Source organism: Heloderma suspectum, chromosome 4 (genome assembly GCF_057233095.1).
Source record: "Heloderma suspectum isolate Gila_16-S chromosome 4, 16-S_ref, whole genome shotgun sequence".
Classification (NCBI taxonomy): domain Eukaryota; kingdom Metazoa; phylum Chordata; class Lepidosauria; order Squamata; family Helodermatidae; genus Heloderma; species Heloderma suspectum.
The window spans coordinates 238,750,678-238,770,509 of NC_139461.1; the positions used below are offsets into that span (position 1 = coordinate 238,750,678).

At 44.0% G+C, this 19,832-nt stretch overlaps 2 protein-coding genes across 3 annotated transcripts in view; both read left to right on the forward strand.

Annotated features, from left to right (window-relative positions):
* Window positions 1–8,492: 8,492 nt before the first annotated feature.
* On the forward strand, window positions 8,493–18,713 carry LAMTOR5 (late endosomal/lysosomal adaptor, MAPK and MTOR activator 5). 2 transcript variants are annotated; one of them, XM_084852846.1, is made up of 4 exons: window positions 8,493–8,549; window positions 8,746–8,807; window positions 12,869–12,986; window positions 18,378–18,713. In XM_084852846.1, exons 1-4 carry the CDS (start codon window positions 8,515–8,517, stop codon window positions 18,436–18,438), a joined length of 276 nt encoding a protein of 91 aa, XP_084708972.1. In that variant the 5' UTR covers window positions 8,493–8,514; the 3' UTR covers window positions 18,439–18,713. The 2 variants fall into 2 exon arrangements, with proteins under 2 accessions (XP_084708972.1, XP_084708971.1); XM_084852845.1 differs by having other exon boundaries at window positions 8,493–8,807.
* Window positions 18,714–19,437: 724 nt separating this feature from the next.
* SLC16A4 (solute carrier family 16 member 4) overlaps window positions 19,438–19,832 on the forward strand; it is a 29,437-nt gene continuing 29,042 nt past the window's right edge. The window contains exon 1 of the mRNA XM_084852844.1: window positions 19,438–19,667. The gene's annotated coding sequence lies outside the window, so the exon portion shown is untranslated. The remainder of the gene's footprint in view (window positions 19,668–19,832) is intronic.

The following is a 19,832-nucleotide window of genomic DNA, read 5'->3' on the forward strand; positions in this document are numbered from 1 at the left end:
CTGTGGGTTATCAGAGTGGATTATTTTGGCCAAATAAGCCATTGTGGGTTAAAAAAAAAAACTCCCACCAGATGACACAATAACCCAGGATGGATTAATTAAGACATTGTGGCTTAATAACCCATTGTGGGTTATTGTGATGTCCGAACCCAGTTTGTGGATGGCCAAATTCAAGGCCTCTCCCTGTTCTCCCTTCTTATGGTTCTTTACCTTTAAACCAGACTTGGACTGGTTAGTCCTTCAAATACAGGACTGTCCTCTGATAGCTCTTTAAATAGAGGACTGTCCTCTGCAAAGCAGGAGGCATGGCCACCCTATGGTAGGAACCCACTTTTAAGAATAAACAACTCTTGCCCCCCACCCCACCTAACAGCCTGCTACAACTCCTGCAGAGCAGGAGATTAATTCTTAGGTTATCTATTGGTGAAGTTTCCGTTTGTCAAGCCGGCACCCCCAGGAAAGGCAAAGCTAGGGTAATTCTGCGAAGCATATGAAAAGCATGCCATGCTTCATTCCACTCAGGTAAAGCTCGCCTGAAGGTTGAAAGAACAGAACTGCTTTATCTGTTTTTAGTCTTGACAATGGAAATTAAGTTTTGGAAAATATAAAGCGGTGCATGTAAGTGCAAAAAAGAGAACAACCTTTGGGTTCAAAAGAGGTAAAGTAGGCCTGTGACACTACAAGCCTGGATGTATATAAGATAAGAACAAAAATATACAAGATAAAAACAGAAATATACAAGATAAAAACAGAAATATACAAGATAAGAATAGCTGTTCTTATCTTATATACATTTGGGCTTTGCATAGAAATATCACAGAACTACTTTACCTCTTACATTCCTGGCCTTTTACTGCAGTGTTTGCATTTTTTCTCTGTACCTGTGATGAAAGGACAAGTGTTCTGACCTTCCTTGCAAGGTAGGACAGGCTGAGAGATGATTTCTTCTTGATCAACAGCTGCCATCACCACAGAGAACCTAAATCTGCCCATGTGGAAACCCAGACCTGTGGTATTAGGCGGGAGAAGGGACAAATTTAAGCTAGCTCTTCTATAATTAAGTAGCTTTAGAGTGCAATCCTATGCACGTTTAGACAGAAAAAGGCCCTACAATTCCCAGTATTCTCCAGCCAGCTTGGTGGCTGGGGAGTGCTGGGAGCTGTAGGACTTTTTTCTGTCTAAACATGCATAGGATTGCACCCTTAGGCATGAACAGCCAAGCACATAGGTGAGACCCAGCATGTAGCCAAGTCAACTCCAGACTTTCAAATACCAGGAGTCATTAAATTATTAAAGAGAAGCAAATAGAAGAATAAGAAGCAGCACAAAAGAAAATTAAACGAGTAACCAGAGATGGATACAGTCCCTGTTAGTTTCAGCAAGTTACTTGAAGTGCGGCATCCCTCTTTGCGCAGAGGTACACAGGACCCCTTTGGAGGCTGAGGAGAACAAGCAGGGTTCCTTGGGGCAAAGGGAGACAAAAGACATACCAGCTACCCCATCTGATGCTGTTGCCCAGGAGAGGTGATGACTAGCGGGGAGCAGGGGAGGGGAAGCATCCAATTAAAAAGTATTGATGTGCCTGTGAGGTGTTTGTGGGTAGATGTGTGCTTAGCACTTTGCAGGAAATGGGAGAACAGGCATGAATCTAGTTACAATTTCCCTTTCCTAGGGCTATATGGTTCTTCATCTTATGTGTATTAGACCAAGTACTTTGCTGGGTCTCTCTGATGGAGCAGGAATTCTTAAAGGGACAGAACCGTTGAAAAGGGACAATGCCCATGGGTATATTTGCATATATAATGCTATCTCACTTTGTGGATCTAGTCCACAAAAGCATACGCCACAATAAATCTATTCGCTTTTAAGGTACCCCTGGAATTTCTCACTACTTGGAAGTTTTGTAATGTGGGAGAAAGGGAAGGGTAAGTGAGGGTAGGTGGAGAGGCAGATGAGGGTAGAGTAGGCGAAGGTAGAGGCAGATGAGGATAGAAGCTAAGTGAGGGTAGGTGGAGAGGCAGATGTAGCAGGAAGCTGCCGATTTAGGCCCACTGTATATGACCGGAGACCACAGGATCAGAGCATGTTGGGGACTAGGTCAGGTTAGGACTACCTAATGTTATCATGGTATTTCTTGGAAATGTTGTGGTATCTTGGAACTTAGGAGGATGTTAGCGGCTATGCACGGGGTGCAGTGCCTTGTGTTAATTAAAGGGTCTGAAGAAAGGGGGAGGGAAGGAGTCATCAGTGGGAACAAAGTGATGTGAGGAGAAAATTCTGCAACCCCTGGAGTCCACATAAGGTATTCATAAATGGAAGAAGAGATTGGTGATAGTTTAACTGCCTCCCCTCTGCCCTAAGGCTCTGGCAAGGCAGGCCCAAGGTATTTTGCTGCCTGAAGCAAAGGACAAGATGGTGCTCCTCTCCATTCCATGCACAGAAGCTGACTGGATTGACACTAGACTCTTACTTCAACATTGGCAATGGAATAGCATCCTCCGTCACACCTGAGGCAACAGGCGAGTTTAGGGGGCCCAGGGCAGGTTGTGTGGTGTACACAGCTTTGTCCCTAGCAGAAGGGAAGTGTTAAGAGTGTTCATGAGGAATAGCCAGGAGGCTGCTACTGCTGTCCCCTAACATCTGCTGGCTGAGGCAGTCTCCTCACTCTGCCTAATGGCAGAGCTGGCTCTTGGGATGCCTTAGCAGTAGTCAGATTGAGAACAGAGGGATGTGCTGGCCACAACATGAAGCCCCATGTCTTCCTCTTTAAAAAAAAATCACCCCCTTTTGTGTTCTCCTTGTTCCTGTACAGACCAAATCTATGCATGTTTACCTGGGAGTAAATCCCACTGAATTCAATGCAGCTGAAATAAATCTCAAAGAGTTCATGGTAAGTGTATGTAGATTCGCAGCCTTAATCAAACAATGCAGACCAATATCCCACAACAATCTCATTGTCATTGTTGATGTCAAAGGAAGGACCAAAAATAGAAAGCTATGACTACTTCATGAATATCTGATGAAGATGAGTAGTTTATTTTTCACAATTTGTGTAGGATAGGATCCAGGTTTCCTGTTTGATTGTAAGAGCCAGCATTTTATTTTGAGCTGGAAATAAAGAACTTGAGTGTGTGTGTGTGTGTGTGTTGGGGTATATTTCTGGGAACTCTATCCCTTTCCTCCAAATAATGAGAAATGTGTTCTTTGGATCTTCTGGAAATCAGTCTCCAGGCATCTCACATTGCCTTTAATATTAAATGCAGCCAGTTCTGAAAACTCTAACACAAACTAGATGCACAATACTCCAGAGTTGCCAAGCAACCAGAATTGGGCTGTACAATGAAAGAGCCAACTATGGGTAACTTCTGGCATAGTGTTTATGTTTGTTCAAAGAAATCTCATGGTTTCACAGATGTGGAAAACATTTTCCCCTGCATGGTCGGCTTTGGAACTCTTTCACACTTGATCTTGAGAACACAGTGGTGCCATCAGGGAAAGACTCTGGGACAGAAGTCCAGGGCTCCACTAAACAGAATGAGCTGGAGGGCCCAAACACAGCAGGGCTGGCTTACCACATTCTGAAAGAAGTGGAGTAATACACATGACCACCTAAAGAGCCGTCCTCCCCACAATAAGACAATTAAGTCCAGAGTCTAAAATTGCCTAACTATATCACTGTGTGGTTGGAGTCCATAGGTACCTCTCTCATAATAGTAGAACCCAGGGTCACGTCATGAAGCTGATTGCTGGGAGATTCAGGACAGATAAAAGGAAGCACTTTTTCATACATCGCATAGTTAAACTATGGAACTCTCTTCCACAAGAGGTAGTGATGTCCCACAATTTGGATGGCTTTAAAAGGGGATTGGACACATTCATGGAGGATAAGGCTATCGATGGCTACTAGCCCTGATGGCTAGATGCTACCTCCAGTATCAGAGACAGCATACCTATGTACACTAGTTTCTGGGGAACATGGGTGGGAGGATGCTAATCCATTCATGCCCTATTGTGGGTTTCCAATGGGCAGCTGGTTGGCCACTGTGTGAACAGAATGCTGGACTAGATGGAACCTTGGTCTGATTCAGCATAGCTTTTCTTATGTTCTTAGGTACAGTTTATGGGAGCATACTGCAGAGATGACCCAACCTCTGCCATGCCCCTTCCCTCCCTCCCTGGTTCTCTGGTGACCTGCTGGATCCACAAGCCTAAGCTGAAAAGGCTCCTTGTAGGATCAGATAAATTCATGGAGGATAGGTGTATCAGCAGCTATTAGTTGCAAAAGCAAAATGGATACTCCATGTTCACAGGCAGAAACCACATACTGGGGAGGATTAGCCAGGGCTATGAGCTTTCCAGGGGCATCTGGTTGACTGCTTTTGGAGTTAAAAACTGAATGCTGGACTAGAGGGGCTTTGGTATGATTCAACAGGGAATAGAAATGGGAATGTTGGTGGCCTCAGAACAACCAAAAACCTGTGTAACGTTATTTGTCAGCTGCTTTGGATTCCTCCTTCTGAATCTGATCCTGCTAATCATCATACTAGAACCTGGTATCATGTAATGAAGCTGAATGGTGGGAGATTCAGGACAGGCAAAAGGAAGGACTTCTTCACATAGTGCATTGTTAGACTATGGCGTTTGCTACCACAAGTTCTACTGATAGCCAGCAACTTGGATGGCTTTAAAAGGGGTTGGACAAATTCATGGAAGATAAGGCTATCAGTGGCTACTGGTCCAGAATCCAAGACAGTATGCCTCTGAATACCAGTTGCCGTGGAACATGAACAGAATACCGTTGCACTTGTATCCTGCTTGTGGGCTTCCCATAGGTATGAGGTTGGTCCCATTGGGAAAAGAATGGTGGACTGGATAGGCCTTTGGTCTGATCCAGTCTTGGCTCTTTTTATATTCTTAATCTGGTTAATTCCCAATTCCACCAAAAGAAAGCATCATGAAGGCTGAATCTACACATAGCAGCTTTACCATTATTATACTGCAATAATAACTATTGGTGCACATGCCACCAGTGGGCACCAATAGTTGTCACTGCAGTATGATAACGGTATAACTGCTATGTGTAGATTCAGCTGAAGTGTATCCATCACCATCCTGCATGCCTGGCATTGTGAAATAACTCTCAGTCAAACGCTAATGTTGCAAGTGTCAAGATGGCATTTGCAAACAACTGGAGTGCATTGAAACAAGATACAAATGTGCTGAAGGGATGTTCATTCAAAGAGGCATTTAAATGAGAGAATAATTTTTTGGACAATTTAAGCTCAGTTAAATAAAAAATGGTTTGATTAAGGGTGCTTTCAGATGAGGCTTTTATTGTGTAATCGCCCTGCTTCAAATGGAATTTTACAAGGGTTCCTAGGGTGCTTGCAGACGGAGGGGTCCTAGTGCAACCATTCAGAAGGTATTATGCAGCTCTTACGGCTTTCTTTCTTAGGGGGCAATCCTATGTATGTTTAGACAGAAAACGTCCTACAACTCCCAGCATTACCCAGCCAACCATGCTAGCTGCGTTATGCTGGGAGTTTTAGGATTTTATCTGTCTGAACATGCATAGGATTGCACCCTTACTGGATTATCTGCAGTAAGAGAAAAGATAGTAGACTAGGAGCAGGGCTTTCTCTGTGGTGTCCCAAGCATTGTGGAATGCCGTTCCTAGGGAGATCTGCCTGTTGTCTTCTTTGGCAATCTTTCAGAAACAGGTAAAGATGTTTTTCTTCTGACAGACTTTGGAGAGACAATTCTTTTTGTGTATTTAACTTTAGTTTTATTTGAATTTAGTTAATGTTGGAAGTTTTAGTTGTTTTTAATATGAATGCTTTAACGTTGCTTTGATTTTGTTATGTAAACCACTTGTAGATTTTTTATTTTTGTTAAAAAACAGTATATCAATATTATTACACAAATTGTGTGTGTGTGGGGGGTGGGTACCAGGGGTTTTTGAATAACAGCTTGTTGATACAGCTGAGCAGTTTTGGAGGTTTTGGTGAAACAGACAAGACAAATGAATACTTGCTGCTTATAATATGTGATGATAATTTTACAGTATGTTGTCCTTATATATCTGAATGTTTGTAGTAAATTTTTATCTTGTTGTACATGGAATGTGTCTGAACCATGTGTTTTTGCTCTATACAGACCAGAGGTCTCTTGTGTCTATGAAGTATTAGTTATTATTTATTAAGAAGTGTGCATGGAAGCAGTATGGGTTGGATGAATCACAGGTCGGAATTAGGATTGCCAGGAGAATTATCAACAACCTCAGATACGCACATGATACCACCCTAATGGCAGAAAGCGAAGAGGATCTAAAGAGCCTCTAGTTGAGGGTGAAAGAGGAGAGTGCAAAGCTGGTTTGAAACACCAGCTCAACTCAACATTAAAAAAACTAAGATCATGGCATCTGGCCCCATCACTTCCTAGCATATGGAAGGGGAAGAAATGGAAGCAGTGACAGATTTTATTTTCTTGGGCTCCAAGATCACCACAGACGGTGATTGTAGCCATGAAATTAAAAGACGCTTGCTCCTTGGGAGGAAAGCTATGGCAAACCTAGACAGCATAGTGAGAAGCAGAGACATCACCTTGCCGACAAAGGTCCGTCTAATCAAAGCTATGGTTTTCCCAGTAGTAACGTATGGCTGTGAGAGCTGGACTATAAGGAAGTCTGAGCGCCGAAGAATTGATGCTTTCGAACTGTGGTGCTGGAGAAGACTCTTACGAGTCCCCTGGACTGCAAGGAGGTCAAATCAGGCCATCCTAAAGGAAATCAACCCTGAGTGCTCATTGGAAGGACAGATACTGAAGCTGAAGCTCAAATATTTTGGCCACCTAATGCGAAGAGAAAACTCTCTGGAAAAGACCCTGATGCTGGGAAAGACTGAAGGCAAAAGGAGAAGGGGACGGCAGAGGATGAGTTGGCTAGATAGCATCACTGATGCAATGAATATGGACTTGAGCATGCTCCGGGAGAGAGTGCAGGACAGGAAGGCCTGGCGTGCTATGGTCTATGGGGTCACAAAGAGTTGGACATGACTGAATGACTGAACAACAACAACAAATGGAAGCAGTATACGGAGATGGGATGGAGTACATATGGGTATAGCCATATCCAGTGTGCATAGATGGAATATCTTTGTTGTGCATGTTTATTAACTGGGCCGTATAGCTGAAGAAATGTGGAGCTGCTTCAAGCTCTGACTCCTGCCTGCCTAGAATGATGAAGGAAATTTCTCTCTTGTTCATAGGTCCATGTCCACAGAATGATAAACCTTTATTTTCCCCAAGTAATTCAGATGCCTTTTTACTCAGTCCCTATGTTGCTATGACAGATGGGATTATGCACATCTCACATTCCTGTTGGTGATTGGAAGTACCAAGAGAGAGATCACTCTTTTTGCTTCTGACTTTCTCATCAGAGAAAGAGTGCTGATGCACCAGAATTAATGTGGCATTTGATTGAATATACAGCACTCACTACTCAATTCTGATAGTTACATATGGCTTTGGGAGCCAGTCAGCTGGGATTTCAGCCTAGTACTGGAAAAGTTTGTTAAATCAGTTCTGCAAAGGTAGGGGACTGGGGGTGGGGGTGAAAATGCACATCTTAACTTTAAAAGGCAAGGACTAGCACAGCACAGAGCCCAAAATTCCTGTGTTTCTGGTAGGAAATCCAGATGAGTTTTTTTTTTTTTAAGGTCTGCAACCATATTTTGTTGTCAGGGCCACATAAGGATATAGTATTATTTAAAGGAGCTTAAAAAGTATAATTTGGGCTACCAAAAAGAATTCTTATTAACGTGGGGGGGGGGGGATGTTTCCTAAAATGTATTTGAATGTGTATGTATTATTACATTTGCATACGTAAGTCCATGGAAACCTGGATGATTTGGGATGTCCCAAAGACGTGTGTGTGCATGTTTGTTAATGGAACTGTTCCAACTGGAGTTCCTTATTCAAGCTGCAGCTGCAGCTGCACCTTTGAACTGAATATGGATCTAGGAACCCACTTCAGTTTCATCCCATGAGGACTAGTGCTAGTGAAGGGGATCCCTGCTTCAGATTTCCTCCTAATTACAGCCACCATCTCTCAGCATCACTACCCCTACGTCCCCTGCAATAAGCACTGGCCTACTTTACAGGGATGTTGTAAAAATTACTGGATGATGTCTACGAACCACTTTGAATACTTGAAATTTTTCGCATAACATACTAAATGTCACTAGGATTGCATTATGCACTTAACGCCCTGATGAACATGCGAAAGCAAGAGCCGCCGATCTCAACCGGATCTACGCCTTAGCATCCACAAGAGACTAACCGAACCCCTTCCTCCCGCCCGGTTTCTCCGGGAGCCAAAGTTTCCCGCCCGCGAAAATTTAACCTTGAAGAATTCTGATCCTAAAGCGCCACCGTCGGCCCAGCCTTGCTTATCACGTGAAGGAAGATCAGCTGACAAAGCAGGCGGATGCGGAAGAGAGTGCGGCGCGCAGCAAGATGGAAGGAGCGCTGGAGCATCATTTAGAAGACACGTAAGTGCTCGGGCGGCGGCGCTGCTTCCATGCGCGCCCTCGCCCGGGCTGGGGGCATGCGCGAGGGCGCCTCTCTTTTCTTAGCGGGCCGTTGGGGCAGAGGGGGCCGGGTCGGAGCGAGGGGCGCTGCGGTTCTCTCCTCTCCCCTGGCAGCGCAGCGGGAGTCGCTGATCTCTGCCGTCTCCTCCTTCCCTAGAATGAAGAACCCCTCCATTGCGGGAGTCCTGTGCACCGACTCCCAGGGGCTAAACCTGGGCTGTAAGTAACGCAGACATTTCCCCCCAACAAAGCGCTTCCTCCCTTACGCCTTCCAGGATTCTGCCAGTATTCAAAATATGCTGCGGGGTGGGGGGCGTTAAATAAAAAGCCTCTGCTTTTATTTAGACCCACTCCCTTGAAAATCCCTTGCCTTTCTCGTGGGTTCCCCCCCCCCCGCGCAGTAACAACTTCTGCTTCCCCTAGTGCAGAGCCCTTTAAAGTTTTAAGGCGTGAACACATGCTCTAATCTCTTGGGATAGTAGGAAATGGCAATTGTAAATGAGGGGTGGTAATTAGGAGGGTAGATGTGTTTAGGACTGGGAATTAAAAAAAAAAAGTATGCATACCATAAGCACGGTAGCTACAAAATGTAACTGAAAAGCAGTGGGAAGTACCGCTTTTAAAAAGAGATCTACGCTTTACGTAGCTTCATCAGGGGTGCACAGCCTGTGGGCCGCATGTGCCCTTTGCTGATCTCTGAATGGCCTGCCAAGCCTGCAGGTGCCCTGTGCAGTTCTCCCTGCAACTCAGCTAATGATGATGTGAAGCAGCAGTCCCAATTTTGGGTGCTGGGGAGAAGGCTTGAGCCTCCTCCCCCCCCCAGTGACCCTGAAGCAGCCTATCCTGCGTGTGTGTGTGTATGGCCCCCCAACTGACACTGGATGCAGCTTTCAACACCAAGAAGTTGCAGCCTTCAGGCCCCTAAGGTATATAATTCTCCTTGCATCATATTTATTAGCAAAATTCAGCTAAAATAAATTGGGCAATTCCTTCATGACTATTCCTTTTTATTCCCAAAAGTGCCCAAAAAAGTTCTTTTAAAAAACCCTCAAATGGATAGGTATACCATTAACAACAAAGATGAAGCCTAACAGAAATTCTTTCTTCAGTCCTGTGTTTAATTATGCGCTCATTTCACATGCCAGCAAGGTGATGCTCAAAATCCTACAAGCTAGGCTTCAGCAGTATGCGAACCGAGAACTACTGGAAGTACAAGCTGGGTTTCGAAGAGGCAGAGGAACTAGAGATCAAATCGCCAACATTTGCTGCATCATGGAGAAAGCAAGAGAATTCCAGAAAAACGTCTATTTCTGCTTCATTGACTACGCTAAAGCCTTTGATTGTGTGGATCACAACAAACTGTGGCAAATTCTTAAAGTGATGGGAGTACCAGACCACCTTACCTGTCTCCTGAGAAACCTGTACGAAGGTCAAGAAGCAACAGTAAGAACCAGACATGGAACAACCGATTGGTTCAAAATTGGGAAAGGAGTACGACAAGGCTGCATATTGTCACCCTGCTTATTTAACTTATATGCAGAGTACATCATGAGAAATGCCGGGTTGGATGAATCAGAGGTCGGAATTAAGATTGCTGGGAGAATTATCAACAACCTCCGATATGCAGACGATACCACCCTAATGGCAGAAAGCGAAGAGGATCTCAAGAGCCTCTTGTTGAGGGTGAAAGAGGAGAGTGCAAAAGCTGGTTTGAAACTCAACATTAAAAAAACTAAGATCATGGCATCTGGCCCCATCACTTCCTGGCATATAGAAGGGGAAGAAATGGAAGCAGTGACAGATTTTACTTTCTTGGGCTCCAAGATCACCGCAGACGGTGACTGTAGCCATGAAATTAAAAGACGCTTGCTCCTTGGGAGGAAAGCTATGGCCAACCTAGACAGCATAGTAAGAAGCAGAGACATCACCTTGCCGACAAAGGTCCGTCTAATCAAAGCTATGGTTTTCCCAGTAGTAATGTATGGCTGTGAGAGCTGGACTATAAGGAAGTCTGAGCGCCGAAGAATTGATGCTTTCGAACTGTGGTGCTGGAGAAGACTCTTACGAGTCCCCTGGACTGCAAGGAGGTCAAATCAGTCCATCCTAAAGGAAATCAACCCTGAGTGCTCATTGGAAGGACAGATACTGAAGCTGAAGCTCCAATATTTTGGCCACCTAATGCGAAGAGAAAACTCCCTGGAAAAGACCCTGATGCTGGGAAAGACTGAAGGCAAAAGGAGAAGGGGACGGCAGAGGATGAGATGGCTAGATAGCATCACGGATGCAATGAATATGAACTTGAGCACGCTCCGGGAGAGAGCGCAGGACAGGAAGGCCTGGCGTGCTATGGTCCATGGGGTCACGAAGAGTCGGACACGACTGAACAACAAAGTGGCATTCTTTATATCAATCTAGCCTGGCTTATCTGTCTGGACATGCACAACGAATATCTCTTTGTTTATGTTTTTGGTTTCTCCTTATCCTGTGTGGTTCTAAAGTCCTTAGCTATAGGGAGTTGCTTGAAGTGTGCAGGTTGATTGGAGGTCAAACAGTAATGGCACTATACTTAGGTGCTCCAGTGTCTTCTGGATGCTGATGTTCGAGAATTCTGAAGGTGGGGCAAATTAAGTTCACTGCTATTTGTCACTAATCCAGGGATGAAAAAATCTGGCTGCTACTAATTCCTTTGCCAGGTGACCTGTGACAGTGAGGGCATCGGGATCCTTCTAGAAATAGCCAGGGAGTTAGTGCTGTTTGGCTCTTGTTTGTTCCCATGTTCGCGTACTTTCTTCGCTTTCTTGTCCAGCAACACTAACACCTTGCCTATGTCCTTTTCTCCACAAGTGACCCTCTCTCTCTTGCTGCTACCTCTTATCAAACATGTCTCTCCTGAATAACTGGCAGGTATTCTTTTATGTCTGGGACACTCCTGCCTTTCTCGTGGCAGCTGTGGACAAGCCAAGCAAGGTAGTCTGGCAAGGGGTGGGAGGGAGTGGAAAGTGAAGAGGGAGGGAAGGGCAAAAGAATGTTGCAAGGACAGAAAAGATGAATAGGGACAGAGCAGGAAAAGGCGGAATGGGAAAAGGACAGGATCAGATCGAGGAAGCAGGGAATAGACAGAAAGAAAGAAGCGAGGGAAGTGGAGGTTGTAAGAAAGGGGAAAGGAGGGTTAGAGAGAGAATGGAATTGGAAGAATTCAGTGGAAGGGAAGAAGGCTTCTCTCCTCTCTCCCGCCCAGTCAATCATTCAAGCATTGAATGAGAACTGCAATGATTTGTCAGGGGTAAGTGAGAAGAGACCCTTCCTCAAATCCATATGGGAATGGGGGCTAGATTTGTTTTGAAAAGGAGTGGGATGGGGAGATACTGTATTCCTGATAAATGCTTCAGGAATGAGAGAGTATTCACCCCCCCCCCCACACACACACACTTCAGACCTATTGTATATGTTGCCAAGGTAGGCTATTTTAAAAAATAATGGGAGGGGTGATCTTTGCCTCTCCCTGACACTGACATCTATAGGTAGAGGCAAGAGCTGGAGACTACCAGCACTTGCAGATGGGCTAGAGAGAGACAAGGGGGTGGAAAAGAGAGAGAAGGCTCTGACCTGCCCTCCACTGGCTTGCAGCGCCTTGAAGAAAAGCATCCTTGAATGGAAAAAGGTTCCCAATCCCTTTGCTGCAGCCAGAACCAAATTAGTAAACAGCAGCAATAAGAATATTCTGCAAGAAGAGTCCTGTTGGTTCACATCAGAGGGCCAGCTATTCCAGCATTTTGTTTCCAACAGTAGCCAGGTAGAGCCTTCTGAGTTTCTTATGTTGGGCACGAAGGCACTGTTCCTTCCCAGCATCTGGTAACTGGATGTATACTGCCGCTGGACTTGGAGGCCCCACTTAGCTTTCAGGGTGAATAGCCTTTGACAGATATTATCCTCCCATAGTTTTTAAATGGATCAAATTTATCTAAGCTAGTTACCATTGCATCTTGTAACAGTTTATTTCAATTATTTGTTAGGTGAAATGGTACTTTTATTCGAGTGTGTCCTTTCTGCCAATCAGAACGTCTTTTCATATATGCCAGTTATAGATCTGGAATATGGGTTTGGGCAAGGGCTAGTTCTGTTTCCTCCCCCACCCCCTTAAGTCAACATATTTTCTTTAAATGAAACCAACCCTAATTCCTAAGTTTTGAAAAATCCTTTGCACTCCTGAACTAATTGTATCCTATATTTCTTTACTAACCTGAAATTATTCGTTTGAATAATACACCATTGTCTTCTAGGTCGTGGCACCCTCTCAGATGAACATGCAGGTGTGATATCTGTTCTAGCCCAGCAGGCAGCCAAATTAACAGCTGATCCTACAGATATTCCTGTAGTGTGCCTTGAGTCAGATACTGGGTGAGTTTGTCCATCTCCATCTGATTTCCTATTTCTTTTGGGTTTAATGGCTTCACAGGCCCACTGCATAAGCTGCCTTCCGTGACACACAGATTAATGGGTAAATGTTTAGGATCATAGGAAGCTGCCTTATACTGAGTCGGACCCTTGGTCCATGTAGCCCAGTATTGTCAACACTGACTGGCAGCTGCTCTCCAGGATTTCAGGAAGGATTCTTTCCTAGCCGTACCTCAAGATGCCAGGAATTGAACTTGGGACCTTCTACATACAAAACCCCCTTCATGGATCACTGCCTTGTTGTGGTGAAGGGGCTTGCATAACTAAGTGAAGCCATAAGCTATGCCGTGCAGGGCCACCCAAGATGGACAGGTCATGGCAGAGAGTTCTGACAAAATGTGGTCCACTGGAGAAGGAAATGGCAACCCACTCCAGTATTCTTGCCAAGAAAGCCCCATGGAAACGTATCACAAAGCTAAAAGATATGACGTCGGAAGATGAGCTCCTCAGGTCGGAAGGTGTCCAATATACTACTGGGGAAGAGCAAAGGGTATTTCCAAGTAGCGCGAGAAAGAGTGAAGCGGCTGGGACAAAGCCGAAAGGACACTCAGCTGTGGATGTGTCTGGTGGCGAAAAGAAAGTCTGATGCTGTAAAGTACAATATTGTTTAGGAACCTGGAAAGTAAGATCAATGAATCAAGGTAAGCTGGAGATGGTCAAACATGAGATTGCAAGATTGAACATCGACATCATGGGAATCAGCGAACTAAAATGGACAGGCATGGATGAATTTAATTCAGGTGACCATCATATCTACTACTGTGGGCAAGAATCCCTTAGAAGAAATGGAGTAGCACTCATAGTCAACAAAAGGGTGGGAAAAGCAGTACTGGGGTACAGTCTCAAAAACGACAGAATGATCTCAGTACGAATCCAAGGCAAACCATTCAACATCAAAGTAATTGCAAGTCTATGCCCCAACCACTGAGGCCGAAGAAGCTGAGGTTGATTGGTTCTGTTGAAGACCTACAACACCTTCTAGAACTAACACCAAAAAGAGATGTCCTTTTCATCATAGGGGATTGGAATGCTAAAGTAGGAAGTCAAGAAATCACCGGGATAACAGGCAAGCATGGCCTTGGTGTACAAAATGAAGCAGGACAAAGGCTAATAGAGTTTTGTCAAGAGAACACGCTGATCATAGCAAACACTCTTTTCCAACAGCACAAGAGGTGACTCTACACATGGACATCACCAGATGGTCAATATCGAAATCAGATTGATTATGTCCTTTGCAGCCAAAGATGGAGAAGCTCTATACAGTCAGTAAAAACAAGACCTGGAGCTGACTGTGGCTCAGATCATGAGCTTCTTGTTGCAAAATTTCGGCTTAAATTGAAGAACGTAGGAAAAACCACTAAACCATTCAGGTATGACCGAAATCATATCCCTTATGAATATACAGTGGAGGTGAGGAATAGATTTCAGGGATTAGACCTGATAGACAGAGTGCCTGAGGAACTCTGGACGGAGGTCTGTAACATTGTTCAGAAGGCAGCAACTCAATCCATCCCAAAGAAAAAGAAATGCAAGAAAGCCAAGTGGCTGTCTGATGAGGCTTGACAAGTAGCTGAGGAAAGAAGGGAAGCGAAAAGCAAGGGAGAAAGGGGAAGATATACCCAACTGAATGCAGAATTCCAGAGAATAGCAAGGAGAGACAAGAAGGCCTTCTTAAATGAACAATGCTAAGAAATCAAGGAAAACAATGGGAAAGACTAGAGATCTCTTCAAGAACATCGGAGGTCTCAAGGGAATGTTTTGTGCAAAGACGGGCATGATAAAGGACAAAGAAGGCAGGGACCTAACAGAAGCAGATGAGATTAAGAAGAGGTGGAAAGAATACACAGAAGAACTATACAGGAAAGAGCTGAACGTCCCTGATAGCCATGATAGTGTGGTCACTGAACTTGAGCCCGACATCCTAGAGAGTGAAGTCAAGTGGGCCTTAGGAAGCATTACTAACAACAAAGCTAGCGGAGATGACAGTATTCCAGCTGAGCTATTTAAAATCCTAAAAGATGATGCTGTTAAAGTGCTGCACTCAATATGCCAACAAATTTGGAACACTCAACAGTGGCCACAAGACTGGAAAAGGTCAGTTTACATTCCAGTTGCAAAGAAGGGCAATGCCAAAGAGCGTTCAAACTACCGGACAATTGCGCTCATTTCACATGCCAGCAAAGTGATGCTCAAAATCCTACAAGCTAGGCTTCAGCAGTATGCGAACCGAGAACTACCGGAAGTACAAGCTGGGTTTCGAAGAGGCAGAGGAACTAGAGATCAAATCGCCAACATTCACTGGATCATGGAGAAAGCAAGAGAATTCCAGAAAACGTCTATTTTTGCTTCACTGACTATGCTAAAGCCTTTGGTTGTGTGGATCACAACAAACTATGGCAAATTCTTAAAGAGATGGGAGTACCAGACCACCTTATCTGTCTGCTGAGAAACCTGTATGAGGGACAAGAAGCAACAGTAAGAACCAGACATGGAACAACCCACTGGTTTCAAATTGGGAAAGGAGTACGACAAGGCTGCCTATTGTCACCCTGCTTATTTAACTTATATGCAGAGTACATCATGAGAAACACCGGGTTGGATGAATCACAGGTCGGAATTAAGATTGCCGGGAGAATTATCAACAACCTCCGATATGCAGACGATACCACCTTAATGGCAGAAAGCAAAGAGGATCTAAAGAGCCTCTTGTTGAGGGTTAAAATGGAGAGTGCAAAAGCTGGTTTGAAACTCAACATTAAAAGAACTTAAGAACATGGCATCTGGCCCCATCACTTCCTGGCTTATAGAAGGGGAAGAAATGGAAGCAGTGACAAATTTTATTTTCTTGGGCTCCAAGATCACCACAGATGGTGACTGTAGCCATGAAATTAATTATTTTATTTTATTTATTTATTTCATTTCTATACTGGTCAATAGCCGAAGCTCTCTGGGCGGTTCACAAAAATTAAATCCAACCAACACACAATAAAACAATTTAAAATATACAGAACATATATTCTGCATTGAGCTGGGGGTTGGACTCAATGGTCTTGTAGGCCCCTTCCAACCTTATGATTTATTTATTTATTTATTTATTTATTTAATTTCTATACTGCCCAATAGCCGAAGCTCTCTGGGCAGTTCACAAAAATTAAATCCAACCAACACACAATAAAACAATTTAAAATATACAGAACATTAAAACCACAATATAACAATACAACCACAATAAAACTTAGCAGCACTGCAGAAGTTTAAAATACAGATTTAAAACAGCAAAGATAAAAATTTAGAAGGCTAAAATGCCTGGGAAAATAAAAAGGTCTTCACCTGGTGCCGAAAGGAATACAATGTAGGTGCCAGGCGAACCTCACTAGGGAGCTCATTCCAGAGCCGGGGTGCCACAGCAGAAAAAGCCCTCCTCCTAGTAGCCACCCGCCTCACTTCCTTTGGCAGGGGCTCACGGAGAAGGGCCGCTGACGATGATCTTAAGGTCCAGGCAGGCACATATGGGAGGAGGCGATCCTTCAGGTAACCTGGCCCCAAGCCGTTAAGGGCTTTGAATGTTAACACCAGCACTTTGAATCGGGCCCGGAAATGGACTGGCAGCCAGTGCAGCTGGAAAAGTACTGGCATAATATGAGCTTGCAGGCCAGTCCCTGTTAACAATCTTGCTACCCTATTTTGGACCAGCTGAAGTTTCCGGACCGTTTTCAAAGGCAGCCCCACATATAACGCACTGCAGTAATCCAGACGAGAAGTTATCAGAGCATGGATAACTGTAGCTAGGCTATCTCTGTCCAGATAAGGGCATAGTTGGTATACCAGCCGAAGCTGATAAAAAGTGCTCTGTGCCACTGAGTTCACCTGTGCCTCAAGTGACAGTTCTGGATCCAAGAGCACCCCCAAACTACGAACCTGATCCTTTAGGGGGAGTGCAACCCCCTCCAGAACAGGTTGAATATCACCTAAATTAAAAGACGCTTGCTCCTTGGGAGGAAAGCTATGGCAAACCTAGACAGCATAGTAAGAAGCAGAGACATCACCTTGCCGACAAAGGTCCATATAATCAAAGCTATGGTTTTCCCAGTAGTAACGTATGGCTGTGAGAGCTGGACTATAAGGAAGGCCGAGCACCGAAGAATTGATGCTTTCGAACTGTGGTGCGGGAGAAGACTCTTACGAGTCCCCTGGACTGCAAGGAGGTCAAATCAGTCCATCCTAAAGGAAATCAACCATGAGTGCTCATTGGAAGGACAGATGCTGAAGCTCAAATATTTTGGCCACCAAATGCGAAGAGAAAAGTCACTGGAAAAGGCCCTGATGCTGGCAAGGATTGAAGGCAAAAGGAGAAGGGGACGGCAGAGGATGAGATGGCTAGATAGCATCACTGATGCAATGAATATGAACTTGAGCACACTCCGGGAGAGAGCGGAGGACAGGAAGGCCTGGCGTGCTATGGTCCATGGGGTCACGAAGAGTCGGACACGACTTAACGACAGAACAACATACAAAACATCTCAAAGCATGTTCTGTACCACAGAGCTACAGCCCCTGTCTGCTGCTCTCAGGGTTCTGTCTCCCATGCACATTTGCCTTATTCAGAAAGAACAGCCTCAACATCCGTTCTAGGAATTTTAGCAGATATGAAGCTGCTTATGTAAAGCTTCCTTAAGATGGAAGAGGACACGAAGATCTTAACCCCTAGGGAGAGCCTCAGTTAATGGGTTCTGCTTTCAGGCTCTTGGTGTAACTGGGAGGTAGATGTTTTCTGTAACATGGACTGGCAAAGATTATTCTCTCCCCCCTTTTCTTAGTATAGCTCATGCTACACACTTGCTTAGTCATGTTGTCGGTGCATGTTGCTTGTAGAAGGAAAGAGCTAACTTAGTTTTCATAGATTTGATAACAGTAAGGTTTGCTAAACAGTTACTGGTACTTCTAGGTTTTAAAGGGCGCTTTCTCCAGTAAGGGAGAGAATAAAATCTTGGGCATCCACAGATATTTGAAACATTGAAGATCTAAGTGTCCAGAGATGTATTAATGATGACTTCTCTCAAGGCAGGAAAACCACCTTTTTGTGATATGAAAATCAAAACTATTTCTGCTTTTATAAAATACTAGCTTGGATTCAGAGTCTTAATTCAGTGTATCCCACTGCAACTGTCCTTTCAGAGCTTTTGAGAGGATAAATACTAGATTCAACAAGCTCAAGTGCTTTAAGAGGTTATAAAGGCAACAATACTGGGGTTGCAGCTATTCTGATTAACATTGGGGACTTGTTTTATTATGTGAAATTAGTATGTGTAAAAACAAATCTTCTGTTTCTTTCAGCAATATCATGATCCAGAAGCATGATGACATAACAGTGGCAGTACACAAAATGGCATCTTAAATTTGTGCATCCACAACACTTAATTGTTCTTCAGCTCACCTTTGTGGAACATTCTTCTGCAGATTATTACAGAATGAATATCTGAAGTCACTAGGCAGAACCTAGTTGGATCGGACTGTAAAGATTCTCCCTTGCCTAAGCTGGTAGGGAATCTGGTTGCCCTGAACTTCGGACGTTTCATACCATCAAGCATTTTTCTGTTGTGTAGCTGGAGAGACAGCACTTTGGGAGGTGGTCCTAATACGAGAAGAAATCAATAAACAAAACAAAATCCACTGCTTGTTCTCTGCAGTTAGTCTAAATGCTGTTTTATCTTGTATCTTTGGCTGTGCTATGGTGTTCAGTGCTCTTAAGAAAATATTGTAGTTGTCTTCCGTGAAATACAGGAACTACCTTCCATGCACAAAACTAACAATCACATATTTAAAAGCGACTTGGTAGTAACAGCAACATGACTGCTATGCTACTCCATTTCTGTCTAATTAGTAACCTGGGGGATAAATACAGACAAGTGTTCTAGGTTATCCAGTTATCAGCCAATGACAATCTCTCAGTGCATTCAATGAGGCTTTGTCTTTTGAGTTTCTTGAATTGTGCTGACTGATCAAGAGATACAAATAAGGTTGGTGCTAAACATGGACATTTCATGTCCTAATTCCCAAGACTTCTAAATCTGTCAGTTAAAAGCCATCTAAATCCCTAAATTTAGAGGGTAGCTAAAAGTTGTTAATCCATAGGATCATAATCCTCTGGCAGCTACGCATTAAGCAAATAAACAAGAAAGGGCTGGAAAATGCTCTCTTAGCTGTGCTAGAAGTGAATTGGCAAGGAAATATCTCCAGCAATGGGACAATTGCAGTTTGGGGCTTGGATGCAAGTTTTTGTACTTAGAAGGAAGTAACGTATTTGGTGCTTTCCTCTACCCTGAGTTGAAGGCTTTAAGTAACCTTTGTATGTATATTCTTGCCTTAAAATCCTGTTCCTGCTTCTAAACAAGGCATTGCAGCTAGAATTTATAGGAAGTCGACCTCTGCTTGAGAAACTTATTTTATTTGAGTTGTGTAAGTGCTGGGCGCTGGCTGAGATTTAGTACAGACATGGCTGGTGTACACAGTGCCAAAAGGTCAAATTCTTGTATTGAGGAAGATCCTGTCCTTGGCCAATGAGAACGCATTTTTTTAAAAAGGAACTGGGAAATTACAGACCCCTCAACACAAACTCTGCCCAAGGTAAGCTGATGGGAATGCATTACTAAAGCCAGAAGTATTGAACACTAGCTATATGCACATGACTAGGATAGGCAAGATGTGTCTGGAAGTAGGGCATGAATATTACAGAGACCCCTGTATGACGCGTGGAACGTGGATTTTACTTTCACCGTAATGGTGTCCCAA

Coding starts and splice junctions, on each gene's coding strand:
- LAMTOR5 (XM_084852845.1), top strand. CDS start 8,579: ATGCGCGCCCTCGCCCGGGCTGGGGGCATGCGCGAGGGCGCCTCTCTT. Junction 8,808..12,868: donor CCAGGGGCTAAACCTGGGCT/GTAAGTAACGCA, acceptor ATTGTCTTCTAG/GTCGTGGCACCCTCTCAGAT. Junction 12,987..18,377: donor TGCCTTGAGTCAGATACTGG/GTGAGTTTGTCC, acceptor TGTTTCTTTCAG/CAATATCATGATCCAGAAGC.